Here is a 23,587-nt window from a genome sequence, read left to right on the forward strand (position 1 = left end):
TCAGCCTCAGGTCCTCAGATTCCCGGGTCTAGGGTTCCTCCATGTGATCTCTCAATTGACCCTCGCTTATTTTTCCAGCAAATGTCTCTTTTGCTCCGGGGTGACGGCCTCCCTCCCTCCCCTCCCCTCCCGCGTTTAGACCTCTATCGTGTGTCATTTTAGAGAGTGGAGTTGTCTATTCCGTAAAACGAGAGGTGGGACTACATGACCTCTGAGGTCCCTTCCAGCTTTAGATCTGTGGTTCAGAGCCACTTTCCCCTCTCTAGGCCTGGTCTTCCTCTTCTGGAAAATGAGGGGAAGGAAAGAGGATGGGACTAATTGACCTCTTAAGTCTTTTCCAGCTCTTGGTCTCTAGAAGGGCTCGACAAGACTGTGATTCCTTTCAGGCAAATACTGTCTGTCATATGAGCAAGGGCCCCGATTCAAAGAGCCCCCACCCGTGTGGCCTCTTCTTTCTCAGGCTCCTTACCCCCCGCCCTTATCTCCTTGGATTTCCTCTCCTTTCCCCGGCCGACCCTCCCTTCCTCGCGTCCTCCGTTCTCCTCCCCCTCCCCCGCCCCTCTCCTCTGGGCTCGGGGAGCAGATGCGCCCCCTCCCCTCCCCTGCCCTCCCCATCCCTGCCCCTCCTGCCGCTGCCGCTGCCGCCGCCACTGCCGCCGCGGCCGCTGCAGCTGGTGATGCGATTCGCCATTGGATTAAAAATAGCCTGGTCCCCCTCCCTGCTCTCCCGCGCCCCGCCCCGCCCGGGCTCTGGCCGCCTCGCGCCGCCCGCCTGCCCCCGTCTGCTCGGCCGCCCGGGCCCTGCAGCCCCGCCGCCCTGCCTCCGCCTCTGCCTGCGCCCGTGCGGGTGCCACCGCGGCCGCCTCCTCCTCGTCCCCCTCGTCCTCGTCGTCCTCCTCCCGCGCCCGGCTCCCGCGCCTGGCCCCCGCTCCCGCCCTCCCTCCGGCCCTCCCGCGCGCGCGGAAGCATGCAGCGGGCCGCCCTGTTCGGCAGCCCTGGCGGCGGCCCCGGTGGCGGCAGCGGTCCCGGCCCGGGTCCTGGCCCCGGGAAGATGGCTGCAGGAGACCTCGGGGAGCTGCTGGTCCCTTACATGCCCACCATCCGCGTCCCCAGGTCCGGGGATCGCGTCTACAAGGCGGAGTGCGCCTTCTCTTACGACTCCCCGGTGAGTGCCGGCCAGGCGCGGGGAGGGGTATCGGGGGCGGTGGACGCAGGGTGGAGGGGTGGGGGGTGGGCTGTGCCCCGGAGAGCCATCGATCCTGGCCGCCGGCCCTGGCTAGGAGTCGGGCTGCAGGGACTGATCCCCACCCCCCTCCTGATCACTCTCGGGGATGGTGCACAGCGCACCCACGGCGCTCGGCCACTTTGGGGAGCTTTGGAACTGAGCACCTCGGCAGCTCCTCCAAGCCCCTCAAGCCTGGAGCTCCAGGAGCGGGAGAGCTGCGGTTGGGAGCTCTTTCCGAGCCAGCAATCCTAGCGCCCTTCCTGCCGCTGGCTTTCCAAGCTAAGGGTTGGGGCCCCCCTCACCCACCTCCCCAGCTCGCCCCAAGCCGATGAACCTTCCGAATTGCCCTGCAGGGCTCTCGGGAGTGGATAGCACCCGGACACACACCGCAAGCACCTTCTTTTTCTGGGACTGCCGATTCTCATTAGGGATTCCTAGTCCCTGGACCAGCCCTCCCGAGTTCTGAGTTCTTCTGTGATTTTGGTGGTTCCTTCCCCCCCGCCCCCCCAACTTTGCTTCCACTCTGAATGACAGGAAAAAACAGTGCTTTGGCTCAAGTGGTCTTAGGGGTTCGAGTGCATCGTGATTACTTTTCTTTCACTAAACTTCCTTCCCCGCCCCCCCCCCCCCCAGTGAGGTTTGGGGCTTGAAACATATCAAGGCAATTTTGAACAACTTTAAGCCAAATCTTGGCCTCGGTGGCTAGAGGAGGAAGTAGAGGGGAGCTTCCAGTTGTCAGGGCCAAGCGTGAGTGTTTGGCTGGTGGCGCTTGCAGATTTCCATGGTTTTTGTACGTGTGTGAAATAAAAAAAAAATAAAAAAAACCCCACAACTGATTCCCCTTTGAGGAGTCAGAAGGCACTTCCCAAGTCACTCAGCTGTGTGGCGTTTATCATGTCTTTTTGAGGACTGGTTATTTTTACACACACCCTTTGGAGCTCATATGTCATCCAGCAGGTCTCCCTCTGGCTGCAGTGTGAGTTGTATCGGGGAGGGGGTGGGCTGGCTGAGCGTCTCCCACACTCGGCAACAAAGCAGTAGCAACCTTTGTCAGTCAGACAGACAGTTGGTAAGGAAAACCAGCCAGTGGGACGCTTCAGAGACTCGTCTTACCATCCTGCTAGACTTTTACGATTTCAAAGCACTTTTTGCTCTCTGGTTAACAAGGGCCGCTCAGAGGCTCCGAGCTTAATGAGCTTCGAATCTCACCCTCTACTTTTTGTAAATGACAGAAGTGAGTCCACTGAGAGGCTTTACTGATCTCTGCCAATTCTTGGTGGGAGCTGTTGCCTATTTTTCTTTCATGACTTTTGAGTGAAATCACAAGTTTATGGCCCATCCTAGGGATTGTCTTTGGCCTTCCTTTTTGTATTCTCAGTGCTTAGAGTACCGTACCTGGCACATAGTAGGCATTTAATAAATGTTTATTCATTTATTTTTTTTTAAAAACCCTTAACTTCTGTGTATTGGCTCCTAGGTGGAAGAGTGGTAAGGGTGGGCAATGGGGGTCAAGTGACTTGCCCAGGGTCACACAGCTGGGAAGTGTCTGAGGCCAGATTTGAACCTAGGACCTCCTGTCTCTAGGCCTGACTCTTAATCCACTGAGCTACCCAGCTGCCCCTTCTCTGTCCATTTTATTTGAAACTTGAGAAGACGTTTTAAGCCCTTTGAGGACGATCCCTTGAAAACTTGATAGTGGTCCTTTTTTAAACCTTGGGACTCTATTGACCATATTACCTGAGGCCACTGCCAAGAATGCTATTAGAATTTCCTATTATCAACAACATATTTTAAAATAACAGATTTCATGGCCCATGATTGCCCTAGTTCCTTATGCTAGCTCCTAAAAAGGTGGAGATGGATGGTGGTGATGCCTATGAGACAAAGGCAACTTTTATGTTATAAAGTATTGGGGGGAAAAGCCCAGAACTCTCTGAGTTTCTTAGAATATTAACTTGCTGGCAAGGTGCATTGGAGGGAACTGGAATTGGAGCCAGAGGCCCAATTTCTTCCTGCACCATCCACATACTCTGTTCATTTTTTTTTTTTTTAAACCCTTAACTTCTGTGTATTGGTTCCTTGGTGGAACAGTGGTAAGGGTGGGCAATGAGGGTCAAGTGACTTGCCCAGGGTTTCAAATCACAGTGTGGCCATTTATTACCTATGTGACCTTGGATAAATCTTTTTTCTTTCTTTCTTTTCTTTTCTTTTTTTTTTTAAAACCCTTACCTTCCGCCTTAGAATCAATACTATGTACTGGTTCCAAGGCAGAAGAGTGGTAAGGGTAGGCAGTGCGGGTCAAGTGACTTGCCCAGGGTCACACAGCAGGGAAGTGTCTGAGGCCAGATTTGAACCTAGGACCTCACATCTCTAGGCCTGGCTCTCAATCCACTGAGCTACCCAGTTGCCCCACCTGGATAAATCTTGAGGTCAAGCTTGCCCCTCTTTTCAGGAGAGTACCCATGATGCTACATCCTCCTCCCCTAAGCATCTTAGAAGTCTTACTTCCTTTCAAGGCTCAGCTCAGCCACTTCCTCCTACAAGAGAACTTTCTTGGTCCCCTCACTTTATTTCTCTGGGACTAACTTTCTCCTTGGTAAAATGGAGGGGTTGCACTAGATGGTTTTTGAGGGCCTTTCCAGTTCTGGATGTTCTTTATAATCCAGCCTCTCTGTTTACTGTAGAATAGGATGCTCACAAATGAGCATCTCTTTCAATAAAAGAGTTAGTTAACAAGTATTTATTAAGCTCCTACTTTGGGCCAGGAGCTGTGCTCAGGTTTAGGGTATAAATAAAGGTGGTTTTCTGAAGCAACTCACAGTCTGCTGGGGGAGAGAATATGCAAGCAACCATGTACAAACAATATATATATTCAGCATAAATTGGAGATTACCTCAGAGGGAAAGCATTTGGGTTAAAGGGGATTATTGGGAAAGGTTTCTTGCAGAAGATGGGAATTTAGCTGAGACTTCAGGGAATCCAGGAGGTGGACATGAGAGAGAGCCAGAGCCAAAGAGAACCAGAGAGCCAGAGCCAAAGAGAGAGAGAGAGAGGGAGGGAGAGAGAGAGAGAGAGAGAGAGAGAGAGAGAGAGAGAGAGAGAGACAGACAGAGAGAGAGACAGAGAGAGAGACAGAGAGAGAGACAGAGAGAGAGACAGAGAGAGAGACAGAGAGAGACAGAGAGGGATAGAGACAGAGAGGCAGAGAGAGACAGAGGCAGAGAGAGAGAGAGAGGAAGAGAAAGAGAGAGAGACACACACAGAGACAGAGACAGAGAGGGATAGAGACAGAGACAGAGAAAGACAGAGGCAGAGTGAGAGAGACAGACAGACAGACAGAGACAGACTTGGGGGGAGGGAAGGAGGGAAGGAGAATCGGGTTAGGGAGGGGACAGGCTAGTCTTGGGGCAATGAAAATGCTCAGAGTTCAGGAGATGGTATATTCTGTGCTCTGAAGCAAGGGTCACTAAACTGAGAGTATAAGGAGACAAAGTGTAAAAAGCCTTGAAAGGTAGAAAGTAACCAGGTTACAAAGGTCTCAAAAGCCAGAGAATTTTCTATTTGATCCTTGAGATGGCCAGGAGACTCCTGGAGTTTATTGATTAGGAGGCAGGCATGGTCAGAGCTGAGCTTTAGGAAAATGGGTTTGCCAGGTAAGTGGAGAATGGAATGGAGTGGAGTCAGGGTGGTTAGCCAGCAGTCCAAACCTTGAGGTAATGGGGACCTGCACTCAGGGGGTGGCAGTGTCAGAGGAGAGAAGGGAACCCCACAGAAGAGATATTATGGAGTTTTCTGGAATAACACAATGTAGCAAACAGCTGTCTTGGTCTTGGTCTGCTCCAAGAGAATGTTTAGAAGAGAAAAGCCTGTTTGATACAATCAGTTCAGCACCTGCTCTTTGCAGGACTATCTTGTTAGGTCCTGGGGAGACAAAGAGAAATCAAAATCAGTCTCTGCCCTTAAAGAGTGGACCGATAAACAAATGAATACAAATTATATACAAAGTAAAAGAAATAAATACAAATTAAATACAAAGTAAAGGAAGTCGATAGGGATTACTCACCAAGTAAAATAAACAGGAGGGATTATGTACTATTATATATCTATTATATTATAGATTATATATAATTGCCCAGAGAGGCCAGCACCTGAGGGGACCAAGAAAGTTCTCTTGTAGGAGGAAGTGGCTGAGCTGAGCCTCGAAAGGAAGGAGGGCTTCTAAGATGCTAAGGGGAGGAGGCTGTAGCATCATGGATGCTCTCCTGAAAAGAGGGGCAAGCTTGATGTCAAGAAAATTTAAGTTCAAACCGGACACTTACTGTCTGGTGTTGATCTGGGCAAGTGACTTAACTGCTCTCAGCCTTAGTTTCCTCATGTGTAAGATGGGGTTAATAACAGCACCGACTTCCTAGGGTTGTTGTGAGCATCAAATGAGAGAACATATGTAAAGGGCTTGCAAGGCAAACAGTAAAGCACTTTATAAATGCTAGTTATTATTGTTAATGTGAGCTGAGAGCTGGAAGGGTCCTCAGAGGCCATCTATTGCAGACCAAGGCAGTAATAGTAGTAATAATTAATAGTAATAGCTAGGTCAGCTGAGTGGTGCAGTAGATGGAGTGCTGGGCTTGGAATTATTTTCGTGAGTTCATAGCTGGCCTCAGACACTAGCTGTGTGTTTCTGGGCAAGTCGCTTCCTCCTGTCTGCCTCAGTTTCTTCATCTGCAAAATGAGCTGGAGCAGGAAATGGCAAACCACTCCAGACCAAGAAAACTCCAAAATGGGGTCCCAAAGAGTCACGCATGAATGAAGCCACTCAACAACCAGAGTAATAGCTAACATATACATGTATTTGATCCTTACAACAAACAGCTCTAGGAGGTAGATGCTATTATTATTTCCATTTTACAGATGAAGAAACTGAGGCAGTCAAGTTAAGTGACTTTCCTAGGGTCATACAGCTAGTAAAGAGTAGAGCTGAGATTTGAACCCAGGGCTTCTGATCCCAAATATAGTCATTCTGCCAATGGTCCACATCTTCTTCCACTTCCAAAAGAAGGCTCATTGACAAGGATTGTGAATTAGTATATTTTGTTAATTTGTATCCTAAACAAGGGGGAAGAGAAGGGAGATTTTTATTCTGTTAAAGCAGGAGAGGCTTGGTGGAGATATTAGAGAAACTGCCTCTGTTATTGTTCAATTATGTCTAACTCTCCATGACTCCCTTGGGGTTGTCTTGGCAAAGATATTGGAGTGGTTTGTTGTTTCCTGCTCCAGTGGATTAAGGCAAACAGGTGAAGTGACTTGCTCAGGGTCACACAGATAGGAAGTGTCTGACGCCCCATTTGAACTAGCCATAGAATTAGGCAGATCTAGATTCAAGCCTGCCTCTGACCCATAATGATTGTGAGACTCTGGACAAGTAACAAGTTCAGGAAGCTCTTTAGACTCCAAGTTGCAGAGCAGCTATCAGACCCTCATTGGTGGAGAGAGGATCCTGACTAGGAACTCCTTAGAAATCACCCTTTCAGTTAAAAAAGAAGAAAGAAAATTACATAGTACCTAATAGTTTTCAGTGTTTAATAATTTTTAAGCCCTTATCTTTTAAGATAGAAGAGCAGCCAGGGCTAGGTAATCAGGGTTAAATGACTTGCCCAGGGTCACACAGCTGGGAAGTGTCTGAGGCCAGATTTGAGCTCCCGTTTTTCTGATACCCTATCCACTGAGCCACCTAACTGCCCTGATAAAATTATTATTTTTTTTAAACCCTTAACTTCTGTGTATTGGCTCCTAGGTAAAAGAGTGGTAAGGGTGGGCAATGGGGGTCAAGTGACTTGCCCAGGGTCACACAGCTGGGAAGTATCTGAGGCTGGATTTGAACCTAGGACCTCCCATCTCTAGGTCTGGCTCTCAATCCACTGAGCTACCCAGCTGCCCCTAAAATTACTTTTTGATACGGACAACTTTCTATAGCATTTTTCAACTCCAGAGAACAATTTGGAATCACATTTCCTATATACGTTTCTCATTTTCACATGGTCTTTTTTTGTGTGTGTGGTGATGCAGAGGAAAGCTCTATAATCTTTAATACACTTTAATTGGATAATAGGATTTAAAGTCCTATAAAAGTCCTATAAAAGGATTTAAAAGGAGGGATCTTAACTCTCATTTTTAGTGCTGAGGGAACCCAAGCCCAGAGAAGATGGCAGGCCTGGTAATAAGTAGCAGGGATTCGAATCCTGGTCTTCTGACTTGAAATCCATCACTTTTTCCTTAATCTCCTCGTACCTTGGAGAATGTTAGTGCTACAGTCTTAGGCTGGCTTCCCATATTCCCAAAGAACTGACTATCTCTTATGTCAAAACATTTTGTGATTTCTTAAATGAAAGCCAGGCTAAGCTATTTAACTGTCCCTAAGATCAGCCATTTTCCTAATCTTATTAAGCTATATCCTACCCATCTTGCATCCTGTTCATTTGCAAGGTGTGCTACTTTGGGATCAAAATTTGTTTTATTGAAGTCTGAAGTGTGTGTGTGTGTGTGTGATCTCCAAAGAAAACTCATTATTCCTTGAAGCAATTTATCCAGGTGTCACACTCAACTAGGAACTGTCTGAGGCTGGATTTGAACTCAGGACTTCCTGATTCCAAGTTTAAGACTTGATCTTCTGTGCCACCTGAAAGCCACCAATCTTATAAAACTGTAGGTATGGCCCTGACACTGGGCAAGGCTGTGGCACTAGCTTGGTCATCTGCTGTCATTTTTTTGTAATTAAGGAAGGGAGGATCCTACCTACCAGACTTGATTCTTCTGTCTGAGGTTCCCCTTTTCCCACCTTGGACAAAACTCAGAATCACTATATTCTCGCCACTCTCCTACCTCCTTCCTTAACCTTCTAAAGGTTTCCCTTTCCCTTTTTTTTACTTACTGAAATTCTGTGTGTGTGTGTGTGTGTGTGTGTGTGTGTGTGTGTGTGTGTGAGAGAGAGAGAGAGAGAGAGAGAGAGAGAGAGAGAAGGAGAGGGAGGGAGAGAGAGAGAGGAAGAGAGAGAGAAAGAGAGAGAGAGGAGAGGGAGGGAGAGAGAGATTGAGAGAGAGATAAAGAGAGAGAGAAAGAGAGAGAAAGAGAGAGAAAGAGAAAGAGAGAAGGAGAGAGAAAAAGAGAGACATCATACTTTCAGTTGAGACTCATATGGCATGATTTCTTGAAGTTTGTCAGTTAACAATTTTATAAGTCCCTCCCATGGCACCAACATGGTCCTTGCCCTCTGGGAGGTTACAATCTAATGGGTTGACAACTTGTAAATAATTAGGTATAGACAACATATAACCAGAATAAATGGGAGGTAATCTCAGCAATGACCTCATCTTCCAGTTCAAATCTGGCCTCAGAAACTTACTGGTTGTGCGACCCTGGGAAAATCACTTAACTCTGCCTCAGTTTCCTCATCTGTAAAATGAGCTGGAAAAGGAAATGGCAAGCCACTTCAGTATCCTTGCCAAGAAAACCCCAAATAGGGTCTGGGGAGAGCCAGACATATCTGAGAAATGACTAAACAACAACTATCCCTCAGGAAGAGACTAGAGCAGGGGTCGGCAACCTTTTCGGCCGGGAGAGCCATAAACGCCACATTTTTTAAAATGTAATTTCGTGAGAGCCGTACAGTGCTCACAGTGCCGCTCCTGTAACAGCGCCTGAAAAAAGATTGACTTTATGGCTCCTGCAGAAAGAGCCACATCTGGCCCTCAAAAGAGCCAGATAGGGCTCGAGAGCCATACGTTGCCGACCCCTGGACTAGACTATGAAGGGCTTTAAAGCCCAAACAGAGGATTTTCTATTTGATCTTGAAGGTAATGGGAAGCTATTAGAGTTGATTGAATGGTGGGGATGACACGGGCAGCCCTTCGCTTTGGCAGCTGAGTGGAAAATGGACTGGAATGGGCAGGTATTGGAGGCTGGGAGAGCAACCCGCTGCCTATTGCAAAGGTTCGTGGCCCAGAGTGGTGATTGTGTGAGTGCTGAGAATGGGGAGAATACAAGAAGAGACGCGGGGAAGGTAGAAGCAACAAGATTTGGCAACAGATCTGATATGGGAGGTGCGTGTTGGCCCCTAATCCTTAAGACTCATCCTTGATTTATATTCAGTGTCTATGGTAACAATTAGTCACTTCTATTCACATAGTGGAGTAGATGAAGGGCTGGCCTGAGAGCTGGGAGTCATAAGATCACAAACTGAGGCTAGAAGAGACTTTAAAGGCTATGGAGTGCAACCCTGCCATTTTTTTCTATCGCAGTTAACAAAAAGAGGTTTACTTCTGCATGGCCGGGGAAGGATATTCAGAGCAGGGTAGGGATGTTCATGACGGAACAGCTGATTCAAGGGAGCAAAGCTTTGTGTCCTGAGGTTGGTCTGTGGTCTTAGAGCCTAAGAAAAAAAGGGCTAATATCCTGGATGTTAATCCTCTCATTTTACAGATGGGAGAACTGAGGCTGAAGGAGGCAAAATGTTTTGGTTCAGGGTCCCAAAGGGTCCCAGCTAGCAAGCAAGTGACCGTTTGTTGCTTTTCAGTCATGTCCTAGTCCTCCTGATCCCATTTAGGGTTTTCTTGGCAAAAGTATTGATGTGGTTTGGCATTTCCTTCTCTAGCTCATTTTATAGATGAGGAAACTGAGGCAAACTGAGTTAAGTGACCTGTCCAGGGTCACATAACCAGTAAGTATCTGAGGCCAGATTTGAACTCTGGAAGATGATTCTATTTGAGCCACGTAACTGCCAGGATTCAAACTCACTTCTTCCTGATTCTATTTCCATGCCTCCATGTTGCATCTGAAGAATGACCCAAGGGCCCATGAAGACAAGCCATAAAGTAGACAAACTATGTGGATCGTAGAGAGCTTGAAAGAGCAAATCTCCTTATTTTACCAAGAAGGAAACTGAGGTTCCTAGTAGTGGGGTGACTTGCCTTAGGTCAGATAGCTAGGAAGTGGGGACAGAGCTGGGTTGTGGGCTCTGCCTCCCTGTCTACCCAGTGGTGGCTCTAGAATCCAGTAGCCCTGAATGCTTCATTTGAGTCATTATCTTCTCCTTTGAAGAAAAGAGAAATAAACAAAGTAAAGGGATTTTCTGTAGTCTTCTTCAGTACCTGAAAAGACAAAATGAACTGCTCTGGCGGAAAGAATTCATCTCCTGGTCACTGACTTTTTTTTTTTTTTTTTTTAACCCTTTACCTTCTGTCTTAGAATCAATACTGTTTATTGGTTCCAAGGTAGAAGAGAGGTAAAGGGTAGGCAATGGGGGTTAAAGGACTTGCCCAGGGTCACACAGCTAGGAAGTATCAGAGGTCAGATTTGAGCCCAGGACCTCCCAACTCTAGGTTTGGATCTCTATCCACTGACCGTGTGATTGACCTTTTGATAAAGAACCTCTCCATACCTGGCAGGAGCAATCCTCAGATGATGGACTCAGAGTCTCTTGTTGGATTTAATAGTAATAATAATGACAGTCCTGATATGGTGCTTTAATCATATTTACAAATATGATTTAAATTACAAATATCATTTAATCCTTACAATGGCCCTGGGAGGTAGCTGCTAAACAGACGTTAAATGTCTTGCGGGGGTCACATAGTAAGTGTCTGAGGCCAGATTTGAACTCAGATCTTCTTTACTTTAGACCCAGGGCTCTATCCACTGTGCCACTGGCTGGCCATATTTAATGCCTTTTAGCTTGGTAGAAACCTACCCGAGTTTCTGCTTCACTGACATCTCTGAGAACTCTGGATCACTTTGACATTCCAAGGAGGCATCAGAGTGGGACTTTAGAAAAGATTTTATTACCTATAGAGCATAAATGGATATTTTCTTTTTGAGAGTAGCCATTTGAAAGCTTTTACTTGAGTTTTATCATAAGAATATGGGAGTTACAGTGAGACAATTAATAATAATGACATAATTATAGTAGCTAATAATTATATAGCATTGACTGTGGGTCAGGCACTGCTACAATTTTTATTTACAACTTTTTCTTATTTGATCTTCACAACTACCCTGTGAGGCAGGTGCTATTATTATCCCCACTTTACAGTTGACTAAACCGAGGCAAGCAGAAATTAAACACTTTGCCCATTTTTTCACACAACTATTAAATGGATTTGAATTCAGTTCTTCCTAACTTCAGGCATATCTGTGGCGCCATTTAGCAGCCCCCAATTCTCAAGATCTTTTTATCATCTCTGATAATCTGATAAGGACAGTTTAGCTGATAAGGAAAATTGCACTTATGGCTTTTATTCATTCCGATTTTCATACTTGTGGTATGTTTGGAATATTGTTTTTGTTGTCTTCTTAACCTCATATCAACAAATTCATATACTTACCTGAAAGCTTATATAGTGGTTGTAGCCTCCATTCCTCTTTGTTCTCTCTCGTGGCTAATTTGTTCCCTCAGCCTACACCTATGTTAGCAGGTTCAGTCATTGGAAGGCTAGCTGTGACAACTCTAAGAGTTTTAGGCATAACTTTGGTGAGTGGCCATTTTTTTGTCAGCATATTTCATGAGCCCCCACTGGTATGTTTCCTAATAACAAATCAGCTAGTTGACTCAATCAATTTTTAACAAAAGCATTTACTCAAAAGATAAAATAAACATAATAATCACACAATTCTCCCCGAGTCCCCCAATCAAATACATCTGGGCACATTCTCCTGAAAATGCCTGGAGAATCCATTAGGAAGAATAGACCCAAACTGAAAGTACCATGACATTAAAGCACACATGTAAGGAACACATGTGGCCAGGGTAATTCACAACTCTGGAAATGTGGGCTTCATCTGTCCTCACAAATTTTACCTTTACTGCTTAGCCAGGTTACTTCTTTATTGGGTCAGGCTTTTTTTTTTCCTGTTGAGGTAGTTCTGAACTGTTTCAAAAAGGAAAGAAATCTTCATCCTCAGAACTGTAGAAGCTTTTCTAATTTTGCTCCCTTGGGTAAGTCTCAAGAAGTTTCTACCTGTCAGGTATAGAAATGCATAGACTTCTTTCCACTAGTCTTTTCTTAGATCAACCTTTCTCATTCTGATCTAGATGCCCTAATCAAGAGACCTCACTCTAGCTTTTGTTAATTAACCAGTACCTTACCAAAACCTTTTCTCTGATGGCTAAGTCATAACCAAGCATTATACATTTATCCAGTAATTCCAAAATAGGTTTGGGGTTCAGAGTCCCCCAGCTATTATCTTTAAGGTTCTGTTATTCATCATCTGCAAACAAATAGCTGGGAAATAAAAGCAATGTAGTGATCTTTGGTCTGGATGACCTTGATGATACACCTCGCTCTAGCATGTTTTAACTAGTACCTAACTGAATTAGTGTCTCAACAGCTAGCTAAGCCATAATTGGGCATTATACATTTGTCCCACAAAAACCAAATATTTCTGGGATTCAGCATTAACCAGCTATTAGCTACAAAGTTCTATTAATCATATGCAAATAAACAACTGGAAAACAGAGCACTGAGACAGTCTTTACCTTGGGATAGGCACTATATCTGAGTGCTGTTTTCTCAGTATTTTTTTTTTGTATACAAGTCTCACATTTTTTTTATCTTTGCTCTTTCAGTCAGCAAAATTATCAAGTATAAAAGGTGCACACCCTTACACATAACTGGCAAAACTTCTAGTGATTTATATCACTTTCTTGTTAACCATTTTGGGTTTTAATTTCATCATTTATAAAAGCATTTGGTTGGGTTAAATGACCTTTGAATTATTTTTCAGCTCTAAATATGTGAATCGTGGAATCTCAGAATAGAAAGAGACTTCAATGGCCATTTAATCCAACTCACATTTCAATAAGAAATCTCTTCTATGGGGGTCAGCTAGGTGGCTCAGTGGATTGGGAGCCAGACCTAGAGATGGGAAGTCCCTGATTCAAATCTGGCCTCACTTCCTAGCTGTGTGATCTTGGGAAAGTCACCTAACCCTCATTGCTTAGTTGTTAATACTATTTTGCCTTAGAACCAATTGATTCTAAGATGGAAGATAAGGGTTAAAAAAAAGAAAAATATCTTCTACATCACCCTCAGAAAATGGTCATCAGCCTTTACATGGACATTTCTCTTAAGGGGGAACTTGAGGATGCCCATTCTACTCTTGGACTCCTCTAATTGTTAATAATAGTTTTTCCTTTCATCAAGCCTATATTTACTGCTCTATGACTTTCATACATTGCTTCCAGCTCATTCTCTAAAGTGACCTTAAAGCAGTTAATCCTAACCTTTCAGGAGTTTGGCACCTTATTACTACTCAATTTCAAAATTTATTTTCCCTTTTCCTTAAATTCCCAAACTTTGATAGAACTGGGATTTCCTTAATGTAGGTTATCTGTCTAGTGGTACAGATAATGAACCATCCATAACTGCCATCCTTGGGCCGTTCTCCATGTTCTCCAGTAAACTATCCATTTAGGGGCACCCTCCCAACCTTGTAGGAAGTCATCCTTCTCGATCACTTGAAGTTACCCGACAATCCGAATAGCATATAGATTATCTGCCGTTTATCCTTTACTCTTGCTTTGTGACTATCCCAGTCCCTCTCATGATCCTGTTTATTTTTCATTAGGCCTCTTTTGATGTGCAAATCTAAAATATGCTAACATATGTATATGTTTATGTAGTTCAATTGTAGTGAGTTAACATTAATTTTACTTTAGTTATTGGGGAATTCTGTGGTCCCTCTTAGGATAATTGAGAACATTATGGACTTTGAAAATATATAAATACCTCTTGTTGGGGATGGAGACTCTGCCATATAGGGATTGGGTGAAAAAAACTGGGTGATTTTTAGCAGAGGAAAAAAAGAAAAATCAAGGAATATATGATAGCTGTAATCAAATATTTGAAGAACTATCACATCAAAGGGGCATTTGACTTGTTTTTGTCTATAGGAGGCAGAATTAGGAGCATGGATAAATTGTAAAGAGGCAAATTTAGACTGAATGTCTGCTGGCTTGATTGTCTGACTTGGCCAGACATGGAATGGGCTGTTTGGAGAGATGGTAGGCTTCTCTACCTTGGAGATCTTCAAGTAGAAGTTAAATGACCACTTTCAGGGTACATCTTAGAGGGAATTTTTGTTCAGAGAGGGATTAGAATAGAGAGGCTCCAAGATTCCTTCCAATTCTGTGTTTCTTTGCTTCTGGGTACATCATTTAGAAAGAACACTAATAAGCTGGGCAAGGATGGTAAAAGGCCTTGAGATTGTTGACCATCCACTCAAATGGGACACAAGAAAAAATCTAAAGTACCCATCAGGTGCTTTAAAGTTTTATTCTGTTAAAGGATAAGGACAAATCATGGCATTATGGAGAACTACTCTTACTCAAGTCTAACGCAAAATGCCAAGGTAAGCCTTGATATATATATGTATAGTTGTGACAAGACAAAGAAGGTATAGCTCGAACAATGGTAAAGTTTGTTTAGTGACAAGACAGAGTTTGTCTAGCATCAAAGAGAATGTTCTTAGGGTTTGTCCAGTATCAAAGAGGAGGACAATCAGTATTGTTTGGTGATTGAAAGTCTATTCATGCCAGAGTCATGTTGGCTGGGATGTGGTTCCTGCAGGTGTCTTCTGTTACTTAGAGCTGACACGGTTGGTCTGAGCCGACCCATGGTTCTGGTCTGTGGCTTTGACAGTAACCGAATGATAGCAACAGAGTTCGCCCCGAGTATATACATGCAAAGGACTGTTATGCCAAGCTCACAGTACATCTTGATTGGGTGATATATACTCAGCAGCTAGGTCTGGGTCTGGGGAACATGATAACTCAGGAAAATGAGAGGCATTAGCGAGGGGGTCATTTTGGGGTCTTGACAAGATTGTGGCATGTTAATGGAATCAGCAGTGTTTAACCTAGAGAGTTCAAGGGCACATGAAAGGAAGCTTCCTTCAAATATCTAGTTGCCAGATGTGGAAGAGAAGATGAGTCTTTTTCTTCTTGGCCCCAAAGTGCAAAACTGGCAGTCATAGGTAGAAGTTGCAGATCTTGAAGTTTAAACTTGATATCAGGGGGGAAAAGTGCTAATTATCCAAGCTGTGCAAGACTGGAATGGGATGTCTTGAGAAGTAGTGAGTCTTCTGTCTCTGGAGGTCTTTAAGCAAAGGTTGGATGAGCACTTCCTGGGGATGATGTAGAGGAGATTCATGTTCAGGTGGACTAGATGACTCCTCCAAGTCTTGAGGTTCTAGAGCACCAGATAACTCAGGTGTTAGGATTCCCTCTCCTGGAAAAATTACTTGGATAGGGAGCAAGCAATTTCTCTTCTTTTCTTTTTGTTTCTAATTATAATTAAAATGTATAAGAGCATTTTAAGGTTTACACAGTACCTTGCAACCACTCAGTGAGGTAGGTGCTATTATTATCCCCATTTTGTGTATTGAATCATTTTCCACCCATATCTGACTCTTTGTGACTTCATTTTTCGTTTTTTTCTTGGCAAAATTACTGGAGTGTTTTGTCATTTCCTTCTCTATCTCATTTTACAGATGAGGAAACTGAGACACACAGAGTTAAGTGACTTGCCCAGGGTCATGTAGCTACCAAGTGTCTTTGGTTGGATTTGAACTTAATGAAGATGAGTCTTCCTGAATCCAGGTCCAGAACTCTCTACTACACCCCCTAACTGGAGAGAAAGGCTAAGGCATGAACGTTCTGTTGGGGAGACAGAGTAGATTCTCTCAGACACAAGTAACTTCTAAAATCACCTCACTAACAAGAGCAAAGGAATTTCTCTGGGCCAGTCATTTCCCAAGTATTTTGAATTATTTGGAGGAAAGGGAAGCTTTCTTCCTGGTGGACGGACGAGTGCCTACTATGGACTCACCCTTGCCACCCTTTTGTAGGTACAAATTAGTTACATGTAGAATTAGGAGTCATAATTCAGGGATTACTTATATCAGTTGTTTTTTTTTTATTTTTTTTTTTTATCTGGACCCCTGATTCACTGGTATTGAGAACTCCTCCTAAGGAAATCCCTTTTACCAATGCAAATCTGTGACTGCTCTGCCATTTGAAACTTAAGGCAGCAGTTCTCAAAGTGTGGTCCAGGCACCTCTGGGGATTGGGAGACTCCTCTAGTGAATTCATAGACCAAAATTATTTTCATACTACTATGAAGACATTTTGATTGTGAATATGATAAATATCACTAGATGGATAAATATCACTAGGTTGTACAGTGGATAGAGAGCTAGTCATGGAGTCAGGAAAAAACTGAGGTCAGAGCTGGCCTCACACTCTAGCTAGATGACCTTGGGCAAGTCATTTGACCCTGTTTGCCTAATTTCCTCACTGTAAAATGAGCTGGAGAAGGAAATGGCAAACCACTTCAGTTTCTTTGACAAGAAAATCCCAAATGGGGTCCTGAAGAGTCAGACACGACTGAACAACAACAACAAAATATCAATAGATATAACCCACATAAACAAAAGCCCTTTGGCAGTCTGCAATTGTTTTTAAGAATGTAAATGGGTCCTGTGTCCAAGAAGTTTGATCATTGTTAGCCAAGAGCACTGAGCACTTAAATGACTTGTGTAGGGTCACACAGCCAGGATGAAAGTGAGGAAGATTGCCCATGGAAGTCATAGAGGGAAGGATTTGGAACTGGAAAGGATATTAGAGGCCATTTAGACCAGAGGTGCCAACCTTCAGTGGGGTGCCAGATTACAATGGGAAAAATTTAACACAATAAAAAAATATATAAATAGAATATAGATTGCATGATTATGTGGTTTTCTAAGGCAATCTGTGGTTTGCAGAGATCCTTAGGTATGGTTTAGTGGCTCCTGTTTCTGTTGGTTTGACTTCACTAATCTGTGCCACTTTCCTCATTTTGCGTATTTGGAAAATGAAACTTCAAGGGGAAGTGACCTGTTCAGGGTTACTCAAGCAGCAAAGAGTTGAGCTATGATTCAACTTCAGATTCTTTAACTTCAAAGCTATTCCACGAAAGCAAGTCTTCCTTGAAAGTCTGCAAAGGGAAGCTAAGTGACTCTGTAGATTGAGAGCCAGGACTGGAATGGAGAGGACTTGGGTTCAGATGTGACTCAAACACAAGTTCGCTGTGTGACCCTGGGCAAGTCACTTAACCACAATTGCCCAGCCCAGTACCACCTTGGTACTGCTACTTAGTATTGGTTCTAAGAAATCAAAGAAATTATTATTTATTAAATTTAAATGAATTAGTTAATGAAATTAAATTAAAATAAGTTAATCACAACTAATTAATTATATATTATAGGTTACATATAAAATATAATTAATTAACTAATCAATTAAATTGAATATTAAATCTAAGAAATTCTAAGAAAAGGGCTAAAAAAGTCTTCAAAAAAAAATCTAGAGGACTTCTTGTTCATGTATACATTGGACTAAATGCCACCATGATATTTTCCAATTCTGAAGTTCTCCTCCCACCTTGTTGAGCTACCTGGTATCATCATGAAAGAGAAAGGGAAACTGCCTGTGGTTATGCTCTTTGGAAAGATGGAAGCCTGATCAATGAATGAGCCAATGAAAACACATTTATTAAGTGGTTACCGAGTGCTGAGGAGATGACTAGAAAAGGAAGACAGTCCTAGATCTCAAGGAACTTTCACTCTAGTCAGGAGAGGAAGCACACACAGGAAAGTTGAACTGCAGGGTGGATGGCAAAGGCCAGGGGTTTTTGGGGGTACACAAGCAGGTCACTTGGCAGGGCTTGGAGAACTGGAGGGCCTCCATCTTACTAGGATTATATGTTGGTGACTTCCACCTTTCTGAGCAAACAGGTTACTCTTGGGCTGCTGGCTATTGTCAACGTCTGACATCCTGTGAAGTCTGAGTGATCTGGTGAACTTAGGGGACCCTTGCCTGGGATCTGTTTTCTTAAAAGTGAGTCCAGACAGTTCATGGATATTTTTTAGGGCTTAGTATAACATGCTACAGGTAGCTAGGTGGTTGAGTGGGTAGAGCCATTGGGTCTGGAGTCAGAAGGACCTGAGCTCCTCTCTGACCTCAGATACATTTTAGCTGTGTGACTTTGGGCAAGTCACTTAACCTATTTGTCCTTGATCCACTGGAGAAGGAAATGGCAAACCATTCCAGGATCTTTGCCAAGAAAACTCCATGGACCATGTGGTCCGCAGGGTATGAAGAGTTGGACAAGACGGAATGACTGAATGACGTTGTCTGGAAGCACTTTATTGCTCACCTGTGTGAGTATTCCTGGGGCTCAGTTACCTGTTGTGTGACTTCAAGCATCTTTTCCTTGCTGGGTTTAGCTTACTTGAGGTCGGGTAGTGGATATCATGTTGGGCTTGGAGTCAAGAAGACTTCAGTTCAAATCTTGGCTTCCATTAGCCGTGATGTGACCCTGAGCTAGACTCTTAACCTTTGTCTGCCTCTGTTTCCCCAAATGAAAATTATGAGGATAACAGTAGTGTGTATATCTCTGGGTTATTATATATTACATATGTAATATATAATATATAATATATTATAGATTAAATGACATGATGTATATAAAGTGCTTTGCCAACCTTAAATATGAAGTGTTGTTATTATAATTAATATATTGATTATAGCAACAATAGTTAATATATTAACTATCAATATTATATTAATGTTTAATATAATTATTATACAACTAGTAATAATAATAATAAACTATTAATGACTTTTCCAGCTTTAAGTCCATTGATTCTGTGACAGATCTGGCTTCACAGAGTCATACTTTTCAACAATAAGAATATTCTTTTGATTGACCTGCTTTTTGGGTCAATAACATAATAACGAATACCTATTCTTGAATGCATTTCCCTCCAAATAAGCCCTAAATATATAGGCTTCGAGAGGGAGCATAAAGATTTGGGGTTCAATCCAGATCTTGTGACCCTGGCTAAGTCACTTGCCTGTTCAGCTCCCCAGGTAGTTCTTCTAGGCTGCAAGACAGCAGGGCGGACACTGACCTCCACTCGTAGAGGAATTCCTCATGGGCAGGTCTCATTGCAATGAAATCTCAGATCTAGTTAAAAGAAAAAAAAGAGGCAAACAGATGCCCTCTTTGAACATTTATTAAACGCCAGCTGTGTGCCAGGCACCCTTGGATACAAAGAAAGACAAAAAAAATCAGCCCATGCCCTTGAGGTGGGTATGGCTGTGTGGGAGAGACGGGCAAGCTGAGAGCACGACTTGGAGATAACCTCAGAAGGAAAGTGCTAGATGGAGACATCTAGATAGGTCGGGACTCCGATGAGAACTCTCCGCTTCTGTTCCTCATGCCTGTGCCTGGTGGTCAGGCTGCTGGTACCTATTTTTAGGGGGACGAATAACAATGGCAAGAATTTAATGAATTTGCACATGTCTTGAGTCTAGGGATGTTGGCCAAACTTCAGAATGAGATAACATAAGTGTGTACTTAGCTAGCCTTAAAGCCCTGTCTCGATGTCAGCCATCATCATCATCATCATCATTATTATGTTATATTAATTTATTAATTATATTAACTTTATTAACCATATTAAAATTATATATTATATTGGTATAATATATAGCAATATATCACATATTATTATTATACCCCCCAGATTTGTTACGAGGAGCCAATAAGATAATCATTTCTGAAATGATTATCTTATTGGCTCCTCGTAACAAATCTGGGGGGTATAATAATAATATGTGATATATTGCTATATATTATACCAATATAATATATAATTTTAATATGGTTAATAAAGTTAATATAATTAATAAATTAATATAACATAATAATGATGATGATGATGATGATGGCTGACATCGAGACAGGGCTTTAAGGCTAGCTAAGTACACACTTATGTTATCTCATTCTGAAGTTTGGCCAACATCCCTAGACTCAAGACATGTGCAAATTCATTAAATTCTTGCCATTGTTATTCGTCCCCCTAAAAATAGGTACCAGCAGCCTGACCACCAGGCACAGGCATGAGGAACAGAAGCGGAGAGTTCTCATCGGAGTCCCGACCTATCTAGATGTCTCCATCTAGCACTTTCCTTCTGAGGTTATCTCCAAGTCGTGCTCTCAGCTTGCCCGTCTCTCCCACACAGCCATACCCACCTCAAGGGCATGGGCTGATTTTTTTTGTCTTTCTTTGTATCCAAGGGTGCCTGGCACACAGCTGGCGTTTAATAAATGTTCAAAGAGGGCATCTGTTTGCCTCTTTTTTTTCTTTTAACTAGATCTGAGATTTCATTGCAATGAGACCTGCCCATGAGGAATTCCTCTACGAGTGGAGGTCAGTGTCCGCCCTGCTGTCTTGCAGCCTAGAAGAACTACCTGGGGAGCTGAACAGGCAAGTGACTTAGCCAGGGTCACAAGATCTGGATTGAACCCCAAATCTTTATGCTCCCTCTCGAAGCCTATATATTTAGGGCTTATTTGGAGGGAAATGCATTCAAGAATAGGTATTCGTTATTATGTTATTGACCCAAAAAGCAGGTCAATCAAAAGAATATTCTTATTGTTGAAAAGTATGACTCTGTGAAGCCAGATCTGTCACAGAATCAATGGACTTAAAGCTGGAAAAGTCATTAATAGTTTATTATTATTATTACTAGTTGTATAATAATTATATTAAACATTAATATAATATTGATAGTTAATATATTAACTATTGTTGCTATAATCAATATATTAATTATAATAACAACACTTCATATTTAAGGTTGGCAAAGCACTTTATATACATCATGTCATTTAATCTATAATATATTATATATTATATATTACATATGTAATATATAATAACCCAGAGATATACACACTACTGTTATCCTCATAATTTTCATTTGGGGAAACAGAGGCAGACAAAGGTTAAGAGTCTAGCTCAGGGTCACATCACGGCTAATGGAAGCCAAGATTTGAACTGAAGTCTTCTTGACTCCAAGCCCAACATGATATCCACTACCCGACCTCAAGTAAGCTAAACCCAGCAAGGAGAAGATGCTTGAAGTCCCACAACAGGTAACTGAGCCCCAGGAATACTCACACAGGTGAGCAATAAAGTGCTTCCAGACAACGTCATTCAGTCATTCCGTCTTGTCCAACTCTTCATACCCTGCGGACCACATGGTCCATGGAGTTTTCTTGGCAAAGATCCTGGAATGGTTTGCCATTTCCTTCTCCAGTGGATCAAGGACAAATAGGTTAAGTGACTTCCCCAAAGTCACACAGCTAAAATGTATCTGAGGTCAGAGAGGAGCTCAGGTCCTTCTGACTCCAGACCCAATGGCTCTACCCACTCAACCACCTAGCTACCTGTAGCATGTTATACTAAGCCCTAAAAAATATCCATGAACTGTCTGGACTCACTTTTAAGAAAACAGATCCCAGGCAAGGGTCCCCTAAGTTCACCAGATCACTCAGACTTCACAGGATGTCAGACGTTGACAATAGCCAGCAGCCCAAGAGTAACCTGTTTGCTCAGAAAGGTGGAAGTCACCAACATATAATCCTAGTAAGATGGAGGCCCTCCAGTTCTCCAAGCCCTGCCAAGTGACCTGCTTGTGTACCCCCAAAAACCCCTGGCCTTTGCCATCCACCCTGCAGTTCAACTTTCCTGTGTGTGCTTCCTCTCCTGACTAGAGTGAAAGTTCCTTGAGATCTAGGACTGTCTTCCTTTTCTAGTCATCTCCTCAGCACTCGGTAACCACTTAATAAATGTGTTTTCATTGGCTCATTCATTGATCAGGCTTCCATCTTTCCAAAGAGCATAACCACAGGCAGTTTCCCTTTCTCTTTCATGATGATACCAGGTAGCTCAACAAGGTGGGAGGAGAACTTCAGAAATGGAAAATATCATGGTGGCATTTAGTCCAATGTATACATGAACAAGAAGTCCTCTAGATTTTTTTTGAAGACTTTTTTAGCCCTTTTCTTAGAATTTCTTAGATTTAATATTCAATTTAATTGATTAGTTAATTAATTATATTTTATATGTAACCTATAATATATAATTAATTAGTTGTGATTAACTTATTTTAATTTAATTTCATTAACTAATTCATTTAAATTTAATAAATAATAATTTCTTTGATTTCTTAGAACCAATACTAAGTAGCAGTACCAAGGTGGTACTGGGCTGGGCAATTGTGGTTAAGTGACTTGCCCAGGGTCACACAGCGAACTTGTGTTTGAGTCACATCTGAACCCAAGTCCTCTCCATTCCAGTCCTGGCTCTCAATCTACAGAGTCACTTAGCTTCCTTTTGCAGACTTTCAAGGAAGACTTGCTTTCGTGGAATAGCTTTGAAGTTAAAGAATCTGAAGTTGAATCATAGCTCAACTCTTTGCTGCTTGAGTAACCCTGAACAGGTCACTTCCCCTTGAAGTTTCATTTTCCAAATACGCAAAATGAGGAAAGTGGCACAGATTAGTGAAGTCAAACCAACAGAAACAGGAGCCACTAAACCATACCTAAGGATCTCTGCAAACCACAGATTGCCTTAGAAAACCACATAATCATGCAATCTATATTCTATTTATATATTTTTTTATTGTGTTAAATTTTTCCCATTGTAATCTGGCACCCCACTGAAGGTTGGCACCTCTGGTCTAAATGGCCTCTAATATCCTTTCCAGTTCCAAATGCTTCCCTCTATGACTTCCATGGGCAATCTTCCTCACTTTCATCCTGGCTGTGTGACCCTACACAAGTCATTTAAGTGCTCAGTGCTCTTGGCTAACAATGATCAAACTTCTTGGACACAGGACCCATTTACATTCTTAAAAACAATTGCAGACTGCCAAAGGGCTTTTGTTTATGTGAGTTATATCTATTGATATTTTGTTGTTGTTGTTCAGTCGTGTCTGACTCTTCAGGACCCCATTTGGGATTTTCTTGTCAAAGAAACTGAAGTGGTTTGCCATTTCCTTCTCCAGCTCATTTTACAGTGAGGAAATTAGGCAAACAGGGTCAAATGACTTGCCCAAGGTCATCTAGCTAGAGTGTGAGGCCAGCTCTGACCTCAGTTTTTTCCTGACTCCATGACTAGCTCTCTATCCACTGTACAACCTAGTGATATTTATCCATCTAGTGATATTTATCATATTCACAATCAAAATGTCTTCATAGTAGTATGAAAATAATTTTGGTCTATGAATTCACTAGAGGAGTCTCCCAATCCCCAGAGGTGCCTGGACCACACTTTGAGAACTGCTGCCTTAAGTTTCAAATGGCAGAGCAGTCACAGATTTGCATTGGTAAAAGGGATTTCCTTAGGAGGAGTTCTCAATACCAGTGAATCAGGGGTCCAGATAAAAAAAAAAAAAAAAAAAAAAAAAAAAAAAAAAAA

At 42.8% G+C, this 23,587-nt stretch overlaps 1 protein-coding gene across 1 annotated transcript in view; it reads left to right on the forward strand.

Moving 5' to 3' along the window:
* Nucleotides 1–819: 819 nt before the first annotated feature.
* Nucleotides 820–23,587, forward strand: part of USP13 (ubiquitin specific peptidase 13) — a 159,651-nt gene continuing 136,883 nt past the window's right edge. The window contains exon 1 of the mRNA XM_044669563.1: nucleotides 820–1,165. Coding sequence (XP_044525498.1) covers nucleotides 968–1,165 — 198 coding nt within the window. The 5' untranslated portion in view covers nucleotides 820–967. The remainder of the gene's footprint in view (nucleotides 1,166–23,587) is intronic.

Source organism: Gracilinanus agilis, chromosome 3 (assembly GCF_016433145.1).
Source record: "Gracilinanus agilis isolate LMUSP501 chromosome 3, AgileGrace, whole genome shotgun sequence".
NCBI lineage: Eukaryota > Metazoa > Chordata > Mammalia > Didelphimorphia > Didelphidae > Gracilinanus > Gracilinanus agilis.